This window comes from Microtus pennsylvanicus, chromosome 3 (genome assembly GCF_037038515.1).
Source record: "Microtus pennsylvanicus isolate mMicPen1 chromosome 3, mMicPen1.hap1, whole genome shotgun sequence".
NCBI classification, from domain to species: Eukaryota; Metazoa; Chordata; class Mammalia; order Rodentia; family Cricetidae; genus Microtus; species Microtus pennsylvanicus.
In genome coordinates this window covers 33,236,089-33,257,729 of record NC_134581.1, presented here as the reverse complement: position 1 = coordinate 33,257,729, position 21,641 = coordinate 33,236,089, and the positions used below count along the sequence as shown (strand labels likewise).

The window sequence follows — 21,641 nt, the reverse complement described above, 5'->3', positions numbered from 1 at the left end:
TGGCTTTGTGGGAGCCTAGGCTGTTTGGATGTTCACCTTCTAGACCTGGAAGGAGGTGGGAGGTCCTTGGACTCCCCACAGGGCAGGGAACCCTGACTGCTCTTTGGGCTGATGAGGGAGGGGGAGTTGACTGGGGTAGGGGGAGGGAAATGGGAGGCGGTGGCAGGGAAGAGACAGAAATCATAAATAAATAAATAAGTAAGAAAGAAAGAAAGAAATACAGGATCCCAGGCAGAAAAAAAAAACCCACAAAAAAAAAAAAAGAAAATCGTATACAAGACCAAGTTGGTTTCACACCAAGGATGCATGAATGTTTCAACATGAGTAAATAAGTATAATTTAGAACATAAGTAGACTAAGAGATAGAAACCACATAATCAAAGTAATCAAAAAAAATGGTCTTGGAAAAAGTCCATCATCCCTTCATGAAAAAACCCCAAAGAGACTAGGAACAGAAGAAATGATGATTTCAAGATAATAAAGGTAGAATACAAGTATCACTGTTGTACTAATTTGGGAAAACTGGGAGAATTTCCTCTAATATCTATAATGAAAAAGGGATGCACATTCCTTCTGTTGTTATTAAATACAAAATCTTAGAGATTAAGACAGAGAATTGAGAAAGAGGAAACAGACTGTAAGGCAGGTGGATTCCTGCCATCTGCAGACAGCACCACCTTACACTTAACAGACCCTAACGCTTCACCAGGAAACTACAAGCTCTGACAAACACTTTCAGTAGAGGAGCAGGATATAGAAATTAACACACAAAATAGTACCCTTTCTATATATCAATAGTAAACTCACTGGGAAGGAAGTTAGGGGAAATCCCATTCATAATTGCTTTTAAGAAATAGTTGGGAATAAGCCCAACCATAAAAGTAAAAGACCAATGAGGAAAATTTAAGAAACTAAAGAAAGAAATTGATGAAGATACCAGAAGATGGAACTACTTCTTGTTCTTTCGGATAGGCAGAATATTGTGTATATTGGCTATATTACTGAAAGCAATGCACATATCCTGTCAAAATGGCATTCTTCACAGAACAAGACAATCCTAAAGCTCATATGGAAGCCTGGAACTCCTGATAATTACTGTAGCTCTTAGCAGAAAGAGTAATGCAGAATGTCACAATATCCAATCTCAAATGGTATTACACAGTTATTGTGACAGAAATAGCATTGCACTGCCACAAAGCCAGATATGTAGATCAGTGGACTAGAATAGATGACTTGGAAATAAAGCCATATAGTTACAGTCATCTCATTTTGGAAAAGCTGTCCAAAATATAAATTGGAGACAAAATAGCTCCTTTAAAAGTGATTTGGGGGAAATGATTTACATGTAAAAGGACACAACTAGATCTCTATTTCTCACCCTCTACACGATCAATCCAAAATGAATCAAAGACATCAAGATGATATGAGAAAGTCTGCAACTGTTAGAAGAAACTCTGAGTAAAACACCTGAGGATACAGGCATATGCATTTTTGGAAAACGACTTTAATATATAAGAAATAGTTCTAAGAAGTAACAAATGGGAGATTACGTGAAATTAAAACATCTAATTCACAGCAAAGGAAACAACACTAGAATGAAGAGATAAACTACTAAATGGGGAAAATTTATCAATTCACAAAAGACAAGTCATTAATTTCTAAGATATATAAGGAACTGCAAAAATGGAATGTGTAAAAATGAAGCACCTAAATCAATAAATGTGTCAATGAACTAAATAGACTATTCCCAAACGAAGAAATACAAATGGACAATAACTACTTGGAAAGTGTTCAAAATCATCAAAGAGATACAAAACTGTTTCGAAATTCCATTTCAGTCCAGCCAGAATGACAATGATCAAGAAAACAAATGTAGAAGAGGATGGGCCAGGGAGGAAAACCCTGGTGGGAAATCAAACCTGTGCCGCCACTGTGGAAATAAGTACGGAGGCTTCCCAGAAAACTAAAAATAGAATGATCATTTCCACCTCCTATGCCGCTCTTGTGTATATTTGGAGAAGACTAAGTTAACATAGCATAGAGTACCTTACCTACACATCCACATTTATTTCTGTACTATTTATAATTGCCTGAAATAGAACCAGGCAACAATAAATGGATAAAGGAAACATGATACATAGTCACAGTAGAATTTTATGATTCTATAAATAAAAAATGAAATCATGGCATTTGTCAGGAAAACAGGTACAACTGAAATCATGATGTGAAACAAGTTGAACTCCAAGTTGAAAGCCCAGTACCACACTTTCGTATGCAGGACTCACATAAATCTGTTTCTCATGACACCAACTTCTCTAGGACCTAAACCACTAGAAACAATATCGTCCAACTAGCAGTCCCAAAATATAGATTTAACCACGTTGCTGTCCTATTTTAAGCCTTTCAAATGTCCCTTTTATTTTCAGCTCACAACCCAGTGCTCAAAGCTTATAACCTGGTCCTCAAGGCTACTGTGGTCTGAATTGCCCTCTTCTCTTAACACAACCCCCTGTACACTAGAGTCCACACGTTAGCTCAGTGCAAAGCACTCTTGTTGAAGCACACTTACACACTTCACAGCGCTGCACTGTCTGACTGGTGGCATCTTGTTTATCTGTAAAAGCCAACTTAACTCCAGTCTTCTCAGATTCCCCACCTTTGTCTTTTGTATTATATTGTACGGTGACACTCTGCAGTTGCATTTTTTGTTGGTTCACATTCTGAGAACTGTGTTAATGACTCCAGGAGTCAGGTTCCCGGAGCCCAGCTCAGGACCTGATACGTGGCAAGTACTCAGTAGGCAACAAACGGCTTGGTGCACAGCTGTCAATTCTCTGTATTTTGCCCCTCTGTGAATGTTTAGGCCTTGACCCTTGTAGAAAATTGCCCTCGAGAGACCCAGTTTCAGTTGCTGTCACCAGGCACTTCTGCTTCTTTGGTTATGTGTGCCTTTTGCCATTCCATTCTGGGCAGTGGAAACCCCAAGGCTCTCTACCACAATGACTTAAAGGTCCTCTTCAATGAGGCCTTCCCCTTGTACTTCCCCTGAGATGATATTTGGAGGAAAAGAGCATTTTCCTTTTGCTTTGTTGAGCAAAACTTAACAGAAAAGCTAATATAGCTTTGGGTACAATATCAACCTGAGTTTATATCAGGACATGAAATACTCAACCATACTATAGAATCCAGTGAATATTTATTTTGTATTTTGTATGTACCAGTCTCTAAGCCAGGTCTTCCAGCTATGAGCTTGTATCTCAGGTCAAAGTGTGCAGTAACCACAGCATAAGACAGATCGTGGCACTTGCTATCTGCACACCTGCTTTCATCCAGAACATATAAAGAGGTTTGTTGGTTTGTTGTGGGATATTTGGTTGCACTGTGAACCTGGAGATTGTGTTAATAAAATCGATCTTGGGTCAGGAGACAGAGCCAGCAACTAGATGACAGGAATTAGCCATAAAGAATATGAAGGAGCCAGGAAGACAGATAGAGAGACACATAGGAAGTAGTAGGGAGACTTGGAGTTTTGTCATTCTCTTTGGTTTAGAACAACTGGAGAAACACTCTCTTGCTGGGTCGCCAACCAAAGATGAAGGCCAATTGGTTGCTTTTAGGCCTCTCTGAGCTAGTAGGTTTTCACCCCAGTGTCTGACTCCTGGGTCTTTATTGGTAAATAGAGTGATAGAGACTTAGTTTGAAAACTACATTTCGTGGCAGTGGCCAAACTGGTGCCAATGGAAGCGGAGAGTCCCACTAGGCTGCGGCTTGAGCAGAGGGGCATTGACTGTGGGGCTGCGGACGGTAGTTAAAATAGCAATAGATTCAGATGCAGCTGCTAAGCTGATGGTACAACAACAGAGGTTTCCGGACTGTATCCTCAAAGGTAATCTCACCCCTGGCTTCCTACTCCTTGGTTCACTTCCCCTATCCTTTCCCGTTCCATTCCCTTGCACCTCTATATCCTTAGATAACACTCCACCCCACTAGCCAGGTGGCATGACACTTCTCTTTCTCAGGTATCAATCCACTCACTGAATTCACAACTAGTTGGGTCTCTCCAGAACCCTCTTGAGTCTTTCCCCTGAACACAGGAAGAAAATAAGGGGAACTCCTGCTTGCAATTGTGCTCATTAGATAGCCTGAAGTTCAGTCTCCTCAGTGAGAAAAGCAGCTCCCACCAGAAACCTTGTCACTCTGAGCCTCTAGTTTTTGTTTTAAACAAAATCAAAACAACATTTTGTTTAGTGTTGTTTTGATTTGTTTAAAATAAATTTTTTAAAACAAAAAATGTTTAAAAAATTTTTGTTTAAACAAAATGTTGGGTCCAGGGGGTTCGCGCAAAGATGGGGACAGACCACCAAAGTTTAATAAACCAGAAGCAAACTTTATTCCAGAAACCAGAATCCAAATAAAATAAAATAATAAAAAAATCTCCATAGAGCACAAAAAGCTTTTCAGCTAGCTGAGACTACAGCCAGAGATGGGTTTTTTTTTGTAAGGCTGTGGCCGAGGCTGGTTTTGGAACCCATCTTTTTATGGGTTTTAGGGGCACCAAGCATTTGGTCTGAACAAAGGAATTTTTACAATTTTTACATTACTTTTTCTGTAATTTACATTTTTATATTCTTATCCTTGGACCCTTCAACAAACAAAGCAAAAAATAACCCAGGGAACTGGTTTTTCTCCAGTGGATTTTTCCGACCATGCAGGCCTGACCCCACAAGACTGAAGGAGGGCATGGGAGACACACTGATGGGGTTCTGTGTGTATTTCTCTTACTCCTTTTGTGCTTCAACAGTGTTATTAGTGTTAGCGTGTCACGTCCAAAAGAAACTGGGGACAAATGACTAACTGTGGTACCTCTAAGCATATCAAAGCACATGTTGGTCCCCAGGCTCATCCATTGTTGGTGGGAATGCAAACTTGTGCAACCACTTGGGAAATCAATGTGGAGGTTTCTTAGGAAACTGGGAGTCAACCTACCTCAGGACCCAGCAATTCCACTCTTGGGAATATGCCCAAGAGATGCCCAATCATACTATAAAAGCATTTGTTCAACTATGTTCATAGCAGCACTATTTGTAATAGCCAAAACCAGGAAACAACCTAGGTGCCCCTCAATAGAAGAATGGATAAAAAAGGTGTGGCACATATACACTTTAGAGTTTTACTCAACGGTAAAAAACAATGACATCTTGAATTTTGCATGCAAATGGATGGAAATAGAAAATGCTTTACTGAGTGAGATAACCCAGACCCAAAAAGAAGAATATGGTATGTACTCACTCATAAGTGGATTCTAGCCATAAATAAAGGACATTGAGCCTATAATTAGTGATCCCAGAAAAGCTAAATAAGAAGGTGAACCCAAAGAAAAACATAGTTATCCTCCTGGATATTGGAAGTAGACAAGATTGCCAGGCAAAAGTTGGGAGCACGGGGGTGGGGGTGGGGTGGGGGTAAGGGAGAGAGAAGGGAGAAGGGGAGGATTGGTGAGAGCTTGGGGGAATGGGATGATTGGGATGAAGGAAGGGTAGATATGGGAGCAGGGAAGTAGATATCTTAATTAAGGGAGCCATTTTAGGGTTGGCAAGAGACTTGCCTCTAGAGGGGTTCCCAGGTGTCCAAGGAGATGTCCCCAGCTTGTTCCTTTGGCAGCAGAGGAGAGGGTGCCTGAAATGGCCTTATCCTATAGCCACACCGATGAATATCTTGCATATCACCATAGAACCTTTATCCAGCGATGGATCGAGATAGAGACAGAGACCCACATTGGAGCACTGGACTGAGCTCCCAAGGTACAAATGAGGAGAAGAAGGAGGGAGAACATGAGCAAGGAAGTCAGGACCACGAGGGATGCACCCACCCACTGAGACGGTGGGAGATCACTGATCTAATGGGAGATCACTAAGGCCAGCTGGACTGGGACTGATGGAGCAGGTGATCAAACTAGACTCTCTGAATGTGGCTGACAATAAGGGCTGACTGAGAAGCCAAAGACAATGGCACTGAGTTTTGATTCTACTGCATGGACTGGCCTTGTGGGATCCTAGTCTATTTGGATGCTCACCTTCCACCTGGATGGAGGGGGGAGGACCTTGGACTTCCCACAGGGCAGGGAATCCTGACTGCTCTTAGAACTGGAGAGGGAGGGGGAGTGGAGGGAGTGGGAGGGAAATGGGAGGAAGGGAGGAGGTGGAAATTTTTAAATAAATAATAATAAAAAAAACTTGTTTCTGCTTTCTACAGATTAGGATTATACTCTGGATCTCAGTACTACAGCTAAAAACTAGAGACTAAAATATTCCTTGTAATCTCCTGTCTTTACTAAAATTGGTAAGCTGTAACTGATTGGGTAAAGTGTATGTCCAAATTAACTTATGTGTCTAATTTAGATATACCCAACAAGTAAAGGTGCCCTGATCCTCAACTGCCTTTACAGATCTGAGAGTATGGCATTAAATTTTTAAAAAGCGTCTTATGTGAGAGAGACATGCCAGCTCCTGCAGTATCCTGTAGCTCCTCTAAGAAGACACATGGCTGCAAAAGAACTTCCTCCTGGAGGCTTGCTTTGGATGTGACAAATTCAGTCACACAGAAAACACCTGCCTTTTATCTCATTAGCTGCCTGGAGCCTGCCTGGAGCCTGCCTGGAGCCTGCCTGGAGCAGACAACAGGACACTGGGAATTTGATTGCCTCATCCTGCAAAGACAGGTAGACCACACCCTACCCTCACAGGAAAACCTGTCAGGCCTCCTGGGCTCAACCGCTAAAGGCAAGTCCCTTCTGAGACTGGTGTTAGCCAGGAGCATGGAGAGACTTGGGATTGCCTGGGTAACTGGAAAAACTGTGTCACTTCTTTTCATTTACGTATCCCTCTCAGATCTGTCTGATGGCGTCTGACCAAGGGTTCTGGTAGCGCATTAGTTTATGTTGGGTCCATGGGGGTCGCACGAAGATGGGGACAGACCACGAAAGTCTAATAAACAGAAGCAAACTTTATTCCAGAAACCAGAATCCAGGAAAAAAATAAAAAATAAAAAAAAATCTCCATGGGGCACAAAAAGCTTATCAGCTAGCAGAGACCACAGCCAGAGATAGATTTTGTAAGGCTGTGGCGAAGGCTGGTTTCTGATTCCACGTTTTTATAGTAGGGGAACCAGGCATTAGGTCTAAACAAAGGAATTTTTATAATCTCAAGGTAAAACTCATATTGCTTTACTTTACAATCTCCATTAACAGAGTTTCTTAGTTAAACTAGTGTTTGTACTTAATCTATTGTCTTCCTTGGTACCTCCAGAAAGTATTACTGAAGCCCTATGGTCTCCCCTTTGATGCTGCCAGTTTCATATAGCAGGGATACTGTGTAACCTAGAGGTCATATATCCATCTCCTAAAACTTAACTCAGCTCATATCCGTCATTAATCAAGGATGGCCTGGGGTGTTAAGCTCTCAGTTTGCAGAGAGATGCTTCGGCCTTGTAAATAGAGCTATGGGTTATAAAATGAAATAACCCATGGTTAAGAGTTAACCCTCAAGCTGCTGAGACAGCTGCTGACAGTCTGTTCTCATTCTCCTAGGCTTACAACTTTATATTTCTTTATTTCTACATTCCTATTTCTGGAATCTACATTTTATATTCTTATTCTTGGACGACCCTTCAGTTTATTAGTTAAGTTTCCTGCTAAAAATAAAGGCAGGTGTGCCTCTTTCACAGGTTTCATAGCCCAGGATTAACAGATTTCAGATGTAACTTCAGAGATTCAGACTTTTAAAATTTCCTTTGTCTTCTAAAATGTTCATGCCTTTTAACCTAAAGCCATAGCCATTTGCTATGACACAAAGATGTAACTCTGTTTCAGCTGTCTTACAGATAGATACCTGCAGATTCCTGGGAGAAGTTCTGCTGCTATATCAAGAAATCTGGTCTGGTAAACTCTATCAGTCTCCAGAGGCTATTTTGATCCCACCCATTTTTGAGCGTATTTTACAGGTCACTCCTGCTATTTAGGCCAAGACCAACCTGCAGAGGGTTCTCCAGATATGCCAGCACCTGCACCAGTTCCTGAGACTTCACCATTGGTACCACCTCTCTAGGCTCAATGGGCACCTCCTAGTAACTAGAATCTGGTTTTAAAGGGCATATCTTCTCTATTGTCTCACTTAGTCACCCATGGCTCTCCTGTACAACCAGGGTACTCCTCCGTTCCATTCTTTCTGGAAGGTAATCACCCTTCTCACGGCTATCCCCATTCCTAGGACTGATAATAACAGTCTAATTTTTCTCCTAGCAACCTGCCTTCTCAGTTCTCCCCCAAAAGAAGATGCCTGAGGTCTCCACAATGGTAGTTAACCAGATGCTTCTCCACCTACACCCCCTGCTGAGCGTGAGCTCACCAAAGCACCAAATCCCAACTCCTCTCTCCCCTGTCACCCTATGCCTGCAAGAAGCAGCCAGACATGAACCTGTGTCCATATACCCAGAGTCTGGGATGTTCTGGGGAAAGCCTCACCCCAGCCCCTGGCATCCATATAACAAAAGAGTCTGGAATGTTGGGGTGGAAGCTCCACTCCAAGCCACCTCCCCATCTCTCTCCAAACCCTGTTGCATCTCAAAAAGCCCACCAAACGATGACCCCTCTCGCAGAGATGCTCAAGACTACTCCCACAAGGTATTCAAACTACCCCGCCCCCGAGAAAACAGACATGTGGTTTCCCCATCTTTCCCCTCTCATCTCTGGGAGAGAGGGGGTGGAAAGCCATCCAGGAATATTGTATCTATTAAACCTGGGCTTTTTCTAATTTAGTTTGATTTGGTCTCATTTGCAGAGCAAGATTTTGTCTGATTTGGTGGAGAGGCTTACCGAGGTGCATAAACTTTTTACTGTACTCTCCCTCATATCTACAATAATAATAATAATAATAATAATAAACCCAAAACTTTTCCTCAACCATACCTTGGAGAGGCCGTCATGTCCTCATTTTATATAATGAAAGACTATTGTTCTGGACAGAGACTCTGCCTTGGTCAGGCTTTCAAAATAGGGAAGTAGCTAAATTCAGAGGAGTTAACGAGCCAAACAGAGTGAGAACTCCCCCATGCGATCTCCAAAGAAGCAGCAAAAAGCCCAGCAAAATTTCAGGTTCCTCCTTTGGGGAAAAGTGAAGTTGACCTCAGCAGTTTCTTTTGAAACCACTTGTCCCACCTACCTTGTCATGCAGCTTGTATCATCGTGGATACTCATCACTTGGGATCTTAGAGTTCTGTCCTCTTGTCTCCTATCACAATCGTCGCTTCTTCTTGGTCAGAACAGAAAAGAGTCCCAACTGTTAGGTCATTTCAGCCAAGTCCTAGACATTAAGGAACAAATACTAGTTAGCCCTATTGGGTCCTCTCAAATGTCAGGGCCACGAGAAACACCCCCACACCCCCACACACGTAGAAAGCCACCTGATTACTATTTTAAACCATGAGTATTGAGAGGGTGGCTTATTATAAGCATAGACAATTGGACATAGGAGTACTTTTGCAAGTACAATGGAAATATACAAGGATGAACACACTAATAAAACACTAACAGCAAAAAAAAAAAGAAACCATGCAAAAAGATGAAGTTCTTAACTCACTATTAAGATGACACATATTCTCCTTGCTGTTTTCGTGGCCATCACTAGTAGTTCATTCAGTCCTGTCTGGGCTCTCAAACTTCTCCAATAGAAGCTTCTAGATAAAATATGCACAAAGAAAGACTTAGTCAGGCCATCGATGCTTTTCTTTCATATTTGTGTTGTTGGAGATTGAACCCAGGCAAGCATGCTAACCAGCTGCCCTACCGATATGACAAATCCCAGGTCCTAAGTCAAAGGAATTAAATATGGAAATATTGGCAAATCTTTCCCTATCATCTCTATCTCCCCAATTAGCCTACCCCACTTAATTCACAATGAATAAAATTCAGAGCTTCACAACTGTCGCACAGCTTCAGAGTCCAGCTGCCTTAGCTTTTAATTTGGGAAGTATCTCTATATTTGAACCTACTAGAGTGGCTTCTTCATTCAACAGATCCTTGGACTATGCATGGCGTGCTATAGTTTTTCCTGGACTATAAAACTCCTTGTAGGCTGGAAAGTTTTGTTGTTGTTTAATCTAGTACACAACAGTCCTGGTACATTGTTCCTTAGTCTAAATTTATGGAGTAATACAATAAACATACGGTTTTCAGTTTCCACCTGTTATGTCTGACCTGCTCAGAGTGTATTGCGGTAGGATCTATTTTACACAAAATCCTACATATAGACCCGGCAAGGAATGAAGACTCATGGCCACAGACTGTAGTGGTTAGTGGAAAATATTTTCCATGTTCTTGTATGTGCTTCCTGTCAGCTACATGCCTCTTACCCTCATTGCCCTCTGGGTGCTACTCTGCCCCCTAGGCTTTTTATATTATACTTTATTGATATATAAACTTCCTTTTTCTTCTTTTTTTTGGTGGGGATGGTAAAAATTTTTCTTTCTCTTTTTTATCAAGTCTTAAAATGCAATTATTTGGAAACCCTCCAAAATAAATTAAATAAAGCACAACATTTTTAGAAACATTAAAAATAGCTCATTTTTGATCAATTTTTTTTAGAAATATAAAATCTAAATAGTCCTATAGTTTTGAAGTAAGTCTATTTCACTTATTCAACAAATATCCACCGCTTGCCTTTCCTGGGTCCAGACTTGGGCAATAGATGGAGCAATAAGCAATAAGAGATGCAAAAGGTACCCTTGACCACAGAAGACTTATTGAAATTATTAAGCAACATTCCTCCATTACTTTGTCAGAAATTCTGAGCATCACAGGAATGTGGGGGGTGGAAACAAACCTTGTATCATTTTAGTGGTCCTTAGGCTACTCAAACCTGATTAGAAGCCAGAAAGGAGTTTGCCCTTGGCCTTGTGATTCTGTGGGCTAACAGAAATAGTCACAGAAGAATTTTGCATGGTAAAATTTTATAGAAATATAATGGCCCTATAACCATGAATTGTTCCAAAATTCATGGTACTCCAAAAAGAAGACTTTATGTTAAGTAGATGTGAGGAGATAGCCGAGGAAAATGCTGTGAGAGGAGGTGGGGACGGAGCCAGAAGAAACTGGCAAAGCTGCAAGAGAGTAATCCAGGACTGATCCTTGTGAGGAAGGAAGCAAAGTATAAGAAGTAGGCTCAGGCTCTGAGAGCACTAGGAAAGTAGAATAATATAATGTACATGTCGTATGGGAAAGTTGTGTAACCTGTTGTATAGGAGTGTGGCTTCACAGTCCTGCCTTGATGTCACTGGCTAGAAACAGACTATGGGACCTGTGGCAAAGTTGGTGGTAAGTTTAAAACAGATCAGCTGGGGCTCTGATAGCTCCTATGTTTCCATGGCTACCACATATTTCTATTTCTGAGCACCCTAAGCAACCTCTCTCCCTTCCTCCTCAACTCTATTGACTGATCATAAATACAAGTTGCAAATGTATTTTTCTTCCATGTTTGCAGTTGCTCATAACAATCTGCTGCAAAGAATTAAAATTACAGCATATATGGAGGGAGAGTGAGAAACACATTTGATTTTTCCCGGGATATAATTGTCTCTATTTCTCCACCACTGGCTCTTTAGTTTGAAGCTGTCAGGTCAGCACAGCTCCTCACCTCCATGCATTCAGCAGCTGCCTTCACTGCTACACACATACTTAGGTGAGGAGACTTAAGCTCCAACCCAAAGTCTGCAACGTTGCTTTAGTCACCGATTTCACCACCTCCACCAAGCTTCTCTCCAAATCGCTACCAAAGCTCAACAAAATGCGAGATTTGCTCTTAACTTGAAATGGTGGACCTCTGGAGTTCTGTACTCACTGGGTCAGGGGCCAACCGAGAAGCCGAGCCATTACCAGTTCATCAGAGAATGAAGGGCAACACCACTGAGCCCCTACATCTCACCAGACACGGTGGCAGTCATGTTATCTAGGCCATCTCCTTCAGTGTTACTTCAACCCTCTAAAGTCATTCTAGATGGCTTCCTTTTTCCAAGTACAGGTCCCAGCCAAACCACAGGAAACAGGAAGAACGACTTGTCTACACCTGATACCAGGCACTGTGACTCTAACATCATTGCTCCTTCTAATTTCTCCCATGATTTCTGACCCAGATACAGGGTAATACATATGATTGAAGAATATGTATGAAGGACTAGAAAGGGGGCTCAGTAGATAAGAGCACTTTCTGCTGTTTCAATGTATCTCAGGTTCAGATCCCAGCACCCATAGCCTGCAACTCCAGTTCTAAGGAGCCCAACACCCTCTTCCAGTTTCCACAGACACTGCAAGTGCTTGCTGCACATGCATAAACTCAGGCACAGGATAAAACAAAAGTAGATACTTTAAAGAGAATATTACTAAGTTGGGCATAAAGCTAGGTTGTTTGCTATCAGAAATTATAAATATGAGAAGAAAGGAGCTAACTTTTTTCTCCTCTCAACCTAGTGTATCTACATTTCAAGTGTAGTATTGTCACAGGCACTCTGAAGGGCCTCTGGTTCCCAGGAGCTTACAGGGATCTGATTCTCTACATCCTCTCATTCTTGATGCTTAAATTGAATCATAAGAGGAAGAGGAAGTGGTGTTTCTCTGAAACATTTTTTTCTCTTTCACAGTTCAAACTTTTGCTTTCACACACAGCCCACATACGTAAAGAGAAATTCCAGCAGTGTTCAAATATGATCACCCCATCCGCTGCCCAACCTTGTCTTTGTATTAGTTGCTGCCTTGGCCTTCGGGTGGACCGTTCCAGTTAGCTCTGCCAGGGAAGATGACTGACTGTGAGTTCATGTATATCCACTCACTGGCTGAGGACTATCTTCAGTATGTACTGCAAGTTCCTGCTTTTGAATCGGCTCCAAGCAAAACATCCAGGGTGCTACAAAGAGTTGCTTTCTCAGTTCAGAAAAAAGTCGAAAAGAATCTGAAATTATACTTGGATGATTTTGACGTGGAATCCATAGATACTGCCAGAACAATATTCAATCAAGTAATGGAAAAAGAATTTGAAGATGGCATCATCAACTGGGGAAGGATTGTGACTATATTTGCTTTTGGGGGTGTTCTCCTTAAAAAACTTCCACAAGAGCAGATTGACTTGGATGTGGACACTTACAAGCAAGTTTCCAGTTTTGTGGCTGAATTCATAATGAATAACACAGGAGAATGGATACGTCAGAATGGAGGCTGGGTATGTGTGATGACATTCTTTTTACATTTCTCTGCAAAATTGGAATAGTTTCCTTACTAGTTAAAACAAATGAGAAAATTCTAACTAAAAGATTGCAGTCTGTATATCTTATTTTAGATGCTTTTAATTAAAAGTAAACAAAACAAAAACCTCCTGGGTCATTTCCAGTGGACCCTACAACTTTATAGTTGACAAACATTTGCGTCTCCAGCTTTTCTTCTCACCTTGTGAACTACATTCATGAGGTCTGGGCCTGAAAGCAGCAGCATTTTGCTGAATCTTTAGAATCAGCAGCGCAGACCCCCAAGCGTCTGCCTTTTGCTAGGATTCTCACGCCAATGGAGAATTAGCACAGAAAGAGCTGATGTTAGATCTTGTTATTTGTACTTTGCTGTATGGTAGTAGTCAGCTGCATGGTTTTGTACATTCATTACTTACACACTGACATGTCCTCATCTATAATATACAAATTACAGGCTATTCAAGTTTCATGATAAAATAATGTGTTGCCTCACTGGAAGAAATCCTTTTAAAGCATATTCAAATATAAAAATTTGCTTTTATTTTCTAATCAGTATCTCAGAAAGCCAAGACTATGCCAAGGTTTTGGAGCTTGGGTTATTGGGAAGCCCTTCCTGGCATGTCTTAGATGCTTAACTTTGTGTCTTAATATGCTTACCACGGAGTTGGAAACCATTTCTATCCCCATGTAGTCTCTCTCCCAGCCCCAGTTTTTATCTCTCTCAAGCAATGTCCACTGTTACTATTGTATATACAAGGCATGTTTATTGAACACACCCAAAGAAAATACTTGTCGCATCTAACACCCCCATTTGAGAGATCTCACCATGTTGCCCAGGCTGGCCTCCAACCCCCAGAGTACAGTGATTCTACCACCCTTGGCCTTCCTCTTATCTGGGATTCTAGATGTACACCATCAGGCTTGGCTAGCAAGACTCCCCACCCCCACCCTGCCCCCAGCCCTTTGTCACAGGGACCAAACCTAGAACCTAACACAATCTGAGCACATGCTCTATCACTGCACTGTATCCTCAGGCTCATGATAGTCTTTCTGAAAAACAGTTTACAAACTAGTATTTGGGCTACACACGGCAGTGCCCATCTATAATCCCAGAGCTCAGGAACAAAACGGAAGAGGACCAAAAGGTCAGGGTCATCTTCAACTCCATAGAGAGTCAGTAGAAAGCCAGATCTGCCCATAGGAAGTCCTGCTTAACCCCCACCTCAAACAGTATATGGACTTATTCTGTAACTGTTTCTTTTTAACCCGGGGCACTAAAAATAGCACTTTAAAGAGTACTTTAGGGACTGGATCAATTTTTTTTGTGGAACTCCTGTGTTGCATGAACAAGGCCCCTAATACAATTCCTAGTACATTAAATAAATAAAAATTAAGAGAGTTCTTGATATTTTCTGTTGAATGTACATGCTGTCAAAGAGCTGGTTTTTTATTTGGGTTATTTCCAGAGTTTTCTGTCACAAGCAATGTTTCTTTGAATATACCAATATCTATCCTTCCTTTGTGTAGGATTTTTCTAGGGTGGATATTTGGCCATAGAGTTGAAAACTCTATGATGTGTATTCATTTTGAAATTACTAGATTTTTTTGGCACCATAGTGGTTCTGCCAGCAGCATGTTAGAGTATCCAACATTTCCTTGGTCCAAGGAGGTATTAGCTGTAATTTCGCCATGTTGTTGTACTAAATACAAACATATACTTAGTGTTCTTATGTTAATTAATTTTGCCCTTGGTTACTAGTACAATTAAAGTTCCCTTCATGCTGAGCTCAAGTCCGTGTTCAATGACTGATTCTTACTGTTTATTTCTTTTGCTCAGTTTCCAATTATTTTTTATTAACAAAGGAATTCTTTGAACAATCTGAATGCAAATTATTTTTATGTGGTAAACTTCTTTTAGTTTGTTGATTACCTTCTAAAACTGTAGATGTTTTCAATAATTACAAGTGTTTAAACATTTGATGCAATTGACTTTATTGAACTTAGACTTTGTTCCATTTCTACTTTTTGTTCAAAGTCTGCTTGCTCAGTGCTATGTCTTACTGTAAAGCAGTCCTCCTTTTCAATTGCCTTCAACTACCTGTAACTCTTCTTCTTAATTGATCTTGATTTGGGTCTAGGTGAAGCATGTCAGATGTTTGGTTATATTTCTTCTGGTTGGCTGTGGGAAGGACTCAGAAAAATCTCCACTGCACTGTGTACACCTTAAGTGAAGGCAAGCGTCTTTTAGCATAGAGACCACAAAGAAGTCCGCTGAGAATCATCTTACAAGCTTTATAGGTTTACTCTATGTTCCCACTGTCTAGCACATAGGAAGACACAAAATATGTGTCACTTAAATATATGTTAATATATCATATTATGTGAATTCTTAGAGTTCAAAAATGAATGAAGTGTATGGAATGGTCTCTTAGAATTTCTAGAAATGTGTTTGCCTGGGAATCATAAAGGTATTAGCAGATATACAGTAGGAAAAACTTATCTTAATGGAGATACAAAAGTACATCTCATGCAACACACACATGCACACACACACACACACACACACACACACACACCTCACCCTTCATAAAGCTCCTATGTGAATTCACAGATTGGTTTTATTTTTATCTTATGCTGTAGGTATGATAGAAGTTCTCTTTAAGATTCTTTTAAGCAATCTCAATACTGTATTCCAGCCTAGAGAAATCACTGATTCTGCTCATGGCAAATAGTGTTATAGTGAGCCAGTACACACAGGCATAGCAAACAAATACCTTTTTTCCCCACAGTGCTATTGACAAATTTGCTCTGATGAATGAGTTTACTCTGAATGATTCATTTTGTAGAAAATGCTTATGTGTATGCTAGTATCCAGAGATCCTAGGAGAAAGGGGAAGTGGGTATTTTACACTTTTTTCCTTTTCTGAAAGAGAAACCTCTAAAATGATCACAAAACACGAAACCTATGATTTTGTCACACTTGAAATATGCCTGAAACTCTATGAGAAGTTTCAGATTAAGTTGTGATAGAGAAGTACAGCGTAGATATTAGGAGCACCAACTCCAATTCAAGCAGGGCTGAGCTTATTTCAGGGCTCAGTGCTTCCGTGTGACTGGAACAACTTACATAACTTCTCTATACTTTGCTTCCTTGTTTGTAAAAATAAGCCATCTTGCAGCCTATCAGCTGGGGCTGGCACAAGGATCACATGATTTACACACACACCAAACATCCAGAGCAATTCCTACAAGTGAGCACTCAGTTCAATTCCAAGACTATTGTTATTACTAATAAATACTAATATTGGGTAGCTTCCATTTATCAAACCCAAGTATATTTCAACACCAAAAGTCGTATGGTGCACTTCAGTTAGATATTAGTCACTATGGGCCTCCGCCACTAAAGGGAAGACCATGAGACTAATGTATTAATCATGGGATGCATAAACTCATTCCTCCTTTTTTTAAAAATCAGTTTGAACCTTTCCTCCTTCCCTCCCCTCCTCACTCTTCTATCTCGTCCCTTCCCCCTCACCCTTCCTCTGTTCTTTCCTTCTCTTCCATATCCCCTTTAGTTTTCAACCTGTCGCCCGTTTTTCTTCATCCTCTAGACTTTTTCTATTTTCTCTAGTTCCCTCTACCAGTTTGATGTGCACAGTTGGACTCATAGTAGGTGGTAAAATATTTAATGAGATTTTTTTTAAGTTATCATGAGCATTTGGGAGGAAAAGATAGTTCCTAAAGCTATTAGCATAGATTTTAGGGGCTGGTGTCTCTAGTCTCAGCTACACAGGGCAAAGGCTAAAGGAACACTGCTTGAGCACAGGAAAATTTCAAGGCCAGTGTGGGTAATATAGCAAGACCCTGTCTGTGAAACAAAGAGTGTGCTTAAGATGGAACTCAACGGCTCACCCCTTGGGAATCATACTTTAGTTTGATTCAGGTTACTTTCCTATTTCCATATTCTTGAATGAGTACTTTTCTGTGTCCAGACTTGTATAATAGAGAAGAATATTTGGTCATTAGTCCCACAGAGGGGGACTGCATCTACTATTCACATCACTATGTCCTTATGCTTAGCATAGTGTCTATTGCACGGAAGGCACCTGACAAATAATTATATATCTCAGGAATTGACAATGAAATCTGAGGACTGAACTCCAAATTACCTGCTTATTAGAGGCATGGCTTAGGTTAGGTCACCTAAGAAGTACTCCAAGTTTCAGGTTGCCTGTGCCATATGTGTAACAACATAATATAGCATAATTATGTAATTTATGTAATATAATAATAATAATGTTGAATAAACATAATAAAAATTAAGACAACACCTATATGTAAAGAACCAGAAAGTCTTCTTGTAAAAGTACATCATGAATATGTAAATAGAGGGATTATGTGGGAAATTCCAAAAATTTAAATATACAGTTTTAAAAACTGCTTTAACTACAAAAAAAAATCCCTTTTTTAAGTGGGGATATACTGAATTGGCCCCTTTCAAGTAACCAGAATAGTAAGATTAGTAAGAGTTAAGCTAAGCCATCCTCTCCTCTTTTCTTCCCCTTCCTCCCCTCCCACCTTCTTCCTCTTGCTCTAATGGTGTAGTAAGTTTGGTAACAAAGTGAATGGGCAGAGTGGATAGATGCACAGAGATGTATAGGTGATTGATTCATCATTCTTCTCAGGAAAGGCATTTCCAAAGGTCTAAATAGCCAAGCCCTGTAAATGTTAGGCACATACTCCACCATAAAGCGATACCCCCAGCCCACCGAAGCAGCTGTCAAATGAATAACTGAATTAATAGTCTCTAGAGGAGTGACCATGATACCCACTTATATCTTTAAAAAGAAGTCAGGGGTTTTAATTTTCTTTGGGTTATTGGTACAATATGTGTTAGTCTGCTTTGTAATACTATAATAGAATATCACACAGTAAATAATAACAAAAAAGAAGTTGTTTGGGGAGTATGAGAGTACCAGCATCCAAGGGCTCCAGCACGGAAGGGTACCAGCATTGAAGGGCTTCAGGAAGAAAGGCAGGGATAGAAGGAGGAAGGAAAGGGCTGAACACATCTTTTGCTAACAAATCCACTCCTTGGATAATAGTCTTGATATAGTCATGGAGGGGGTGCTTCCATGACCAAACCATTTCTTAAAGATTCCAACTTTAATATTATCAAAATAGCAATTAAGACTCAACATGAGTTTTGGAAAGTACGAACAAACCATGGCAACTTGGTATATTACTTTACGCTTTAGGGTTTCTCAAAATCAGAGTAACCCAATTTAGCAAAATTTCACTACTCCAAGAAATAACCAGACATGGGCATTTTTTGTTTATTACTACATTACGGATGTGATAATGAATTCTTATTTGTATATTTATTTTTATGTAATGCCCTTAAGATTCAAATTGCATCACTAAAGGAAATAGTTTTAAAAGAACCTGTTGAGAAAAATATTTTTATAGCTATAAAAAACTGATTCTGTTGTAATGTAAAGCTCTTTAATTGCTCATAATTTTAAAGTGTTTTCCTATGTATTATTCATAACTTAAGTCTCAGTGAAGTTCTCTTTTTAACTGTTACGGCCTGATTAATTTTTCTTATATTTGAATGAACTCTTTCCTAATAAATATATTTTTCTGGTTGGTCAGTTCTTTTAATTTTAGTTTTTTATAGATTTGTAACTATTTTATATTTTCATTTAGCTTTTTCTTTTACTTTCTTTACCTTATAAGTTGAAAATATGTAAGAAGTTAGCATGTTAACTGCCAAGAAATGATCAGTTTTCCTGTTAATAAAAGGACATTTTAAAAATTATTACTTGCCTATCTGCTATAAAATTACATCTATTCTTGGAAGAGGAACAAGAAATGTCTAAATACCAACACTGTGGATACTATGTGAGAATATAAGGTTAGAAGAAGAGGAAACAGGGAAGTGAGCAATTTATTTTTTCTGGTGGAACATGACATCATGTGTCTCACAGCTGACTCTGCACACTACACACAGACACTTTCCCCTCTGGTGGCTGCCTGGTTTGGTGATGATTCCACGACTATTAATTTCAAGATCTGCAGAAATTTTCAGAGTCCTCTGACTCCCAAGAAGCTACACCTGATTCACTTTTTCGGTATTAGTCCTATTATGACATAAACATTTGGAGACATTGTAATCCTGGAACTTACAAGATGCAAAGCAAATGTTTACTTAGATGAACAAAAAAAAATTATCAGGGATGGTGGTACAGAGAGTGTGTGAGCACAGTCAGGGGATATAACTCAGCTGGCAGGTTGCCTGCCTAGCATGCACAAGGTTCTGGTGTCTATCCCTAGCACTGCCTGAACCAGGCATGATGGGGCATGGCTATAACTCCAGTGCTAGGAGATAGAGACGCAAGATTCAAAAGTTCAAGGGTATCTCTGGCTACTTTGTAAGTTCTCGTCAATAAAATGGGTATAAATAAAAATAAATAAACAAATAAAAGAAGTGTTTCGAGCAGTTTGTCATTTGAGCTTGTTTTGAAATAAACGGAGTGAAAAGAGTACAATGTTTGCATCCTAACGCTGGTCCAGGCAAAAAACTATATTATCTTTTATTTATTTATTTTTTTGGTATAGCATCTTGCTGTGTAGCCCATGGTGGCTTGAAACTCACTGTGTAGTCAAGGCTTGCTTACAGTAATCCTCCTGTCTCCATCTCCCAAGAATTGAGAACACAGTATGTACTGTTACTCACCATGAGTTGTATTATCTTAGCTACCTTTTCCCCAAGTGTCAGTATTCTCATTAGATAATAAAAGTTAGTATGAGGCTAGAAGCAATATCTAATGAAGATATAATTATAGATTTCAAGTTGCTAAAATATTGTTACAGTGTGCTATAGTTCATTGTTTTTTTTTTGGTGTGTGTGTGTGTGTGTGTGTGTGTGTGTGTGTGTATTCTGTAGCTTGAATTTAGGAATTCATATATCATAGACAGGCATTTATACCAGCCTGGATTTTCTTAATTAAAAAAAAAGACCAGCTTCAAAAGTAATTATGGTGGAAATACACAACATTCTCTTAGAATCAAGAACATTGGTTTAATCTGGATTTACTATGAGTCCTTATAATTCTCATACAGCTGGGCAGTGGTACTTTAATTCTAGCACTTGGGAGGCAGAGGCAGGCAGATCTCTATGAATTTAAAGCCACCTGGTTTACAAAGTGAGTTCTAGGGTAGCCATAGCTGTTATATGAAAAAATCCTGTCTGGAAAACAAAGCAAACAAAATAATAATAACAATTTTTAGCATAATACAATTTATAAATATAAATATAAATTCATTTTTTTAGTGCTATGCAACTGAAAGAAAAAGAGAGAAAAATAAAACAAAAAAAAACCCCCAGAGAATTTCTTTCCCTGGAGCTTATAACTAGTGAGCAACAGAAACAAGGCTAATTTGAATGAAGATGAAAGTCCTACCCTTTGGAAGTCTAGTATATCTCAATAATGGCTTCATACTGTCTATACCCTGAAAGATATTCATATACTAAATACACATTGAACTAGATATGTGTTCAAATTCTTTCTCCTTTTTTCCTTCTGTGGTGCTTTGAATAAGAATGATTCCATAGGCTCATGTACTTGAATGCTTACTAACAAGGGAGTGGCACTATTTGAAAGGATTGATAAGGATTAGGAGGTATGGCCTTGTTGGAAGAAATATGTCACTGGGGTTTCCAAAGCCCATGCCAACCCCCTAGAGTCTCTCTCTGTGCTTATGCATCAAATCAGGTTGTCGCTCTTGAGCAGCTACTGCATGCCACCATGCTCCCTGCCACGATGAGAATGGAACTGTAAGCCGGCCTCCAAGGAAATTAAGAGCTACCTTGGTCATGGTCTCTTCAAAGCAACAGAAGGTTTACAACGACACATTAATATATGGCTTCAAAACCCCTTGAAACAGACATATAGAGCTCAAACTGTATTTCTATTGGGCAGAGTTTCTAAAGGAGTTTAGCTTTGGAGTAGTGAACAATGCTGAGAATAAAATGACTACACATAGGGAGAGTATATAGAGAAGATTATTTCACTGATTCTTAAATCTTTGCTTTGTTCTCATAGGAAGATGGCTTCATGAAGAAATTTGAACCTAAATCTGGCTGGCTGACTCTTCTGGAAATGACAGGACAGATCTGGAAAATGTTCTTTTCTTCTCAAGCAACACTATTGACCAGAGAGAACCCTGGCTCCTGTGACAATGGTGACCAGCACTTAGTACTTCCATGTACACACAACTCAGACGAGACTTGACTTTCCGGAGTTGCAGATGTTTTGTTCTCACTTTATGGAATAAATTACTGATATTTGTTTCTT

General features: G+C 39.8%; 1 protein-coding gene and 1 long non-coding RNA gene across 2 annotated transcripts in view; one reads left to right on the top strand and one right to left on the bottom strand.

Annotated features, from left to right (window-relative positions):
• The window catches only part of LOC142846974 (uncharacterized), a 46,582-nt gene extending 36,884 nt beyond the window's left edge, over window positions 1-9,698 (bottom strand). The window contains exons 1-2 of the long non-coding RNA XR_012910102.1: window positions 9,633-9,698; window positions 9,216-9,356 (exon numbers count right to left, since the gene is read on the bottom strand). This is a non-coding gene — a long non-coding RNA (uncharacterized LOC142846974). The remainder of the gene's footprint in view (window positions 1-9,215; window positions 9,357-9,632) is intronic.
• A 2,982-nt stretch (window positions 9,699-12,680) lies between these two features.
• Bcl2a1 (BCL2 related protein A1) lies at window positions 12,681-21,641 on the top strand. Its single transcript, XM_075965030.1, is given in 3 exon segments — window positions 12,681-13,259; window positions 21,390-21,473; window positions 21,475-21,641. Coding segments are annotated over 3 exon segments (528 nt in total). The 5' UTR covers window positions 12,681-12,839; the 3' UTR covers window positions 21,499-21,641.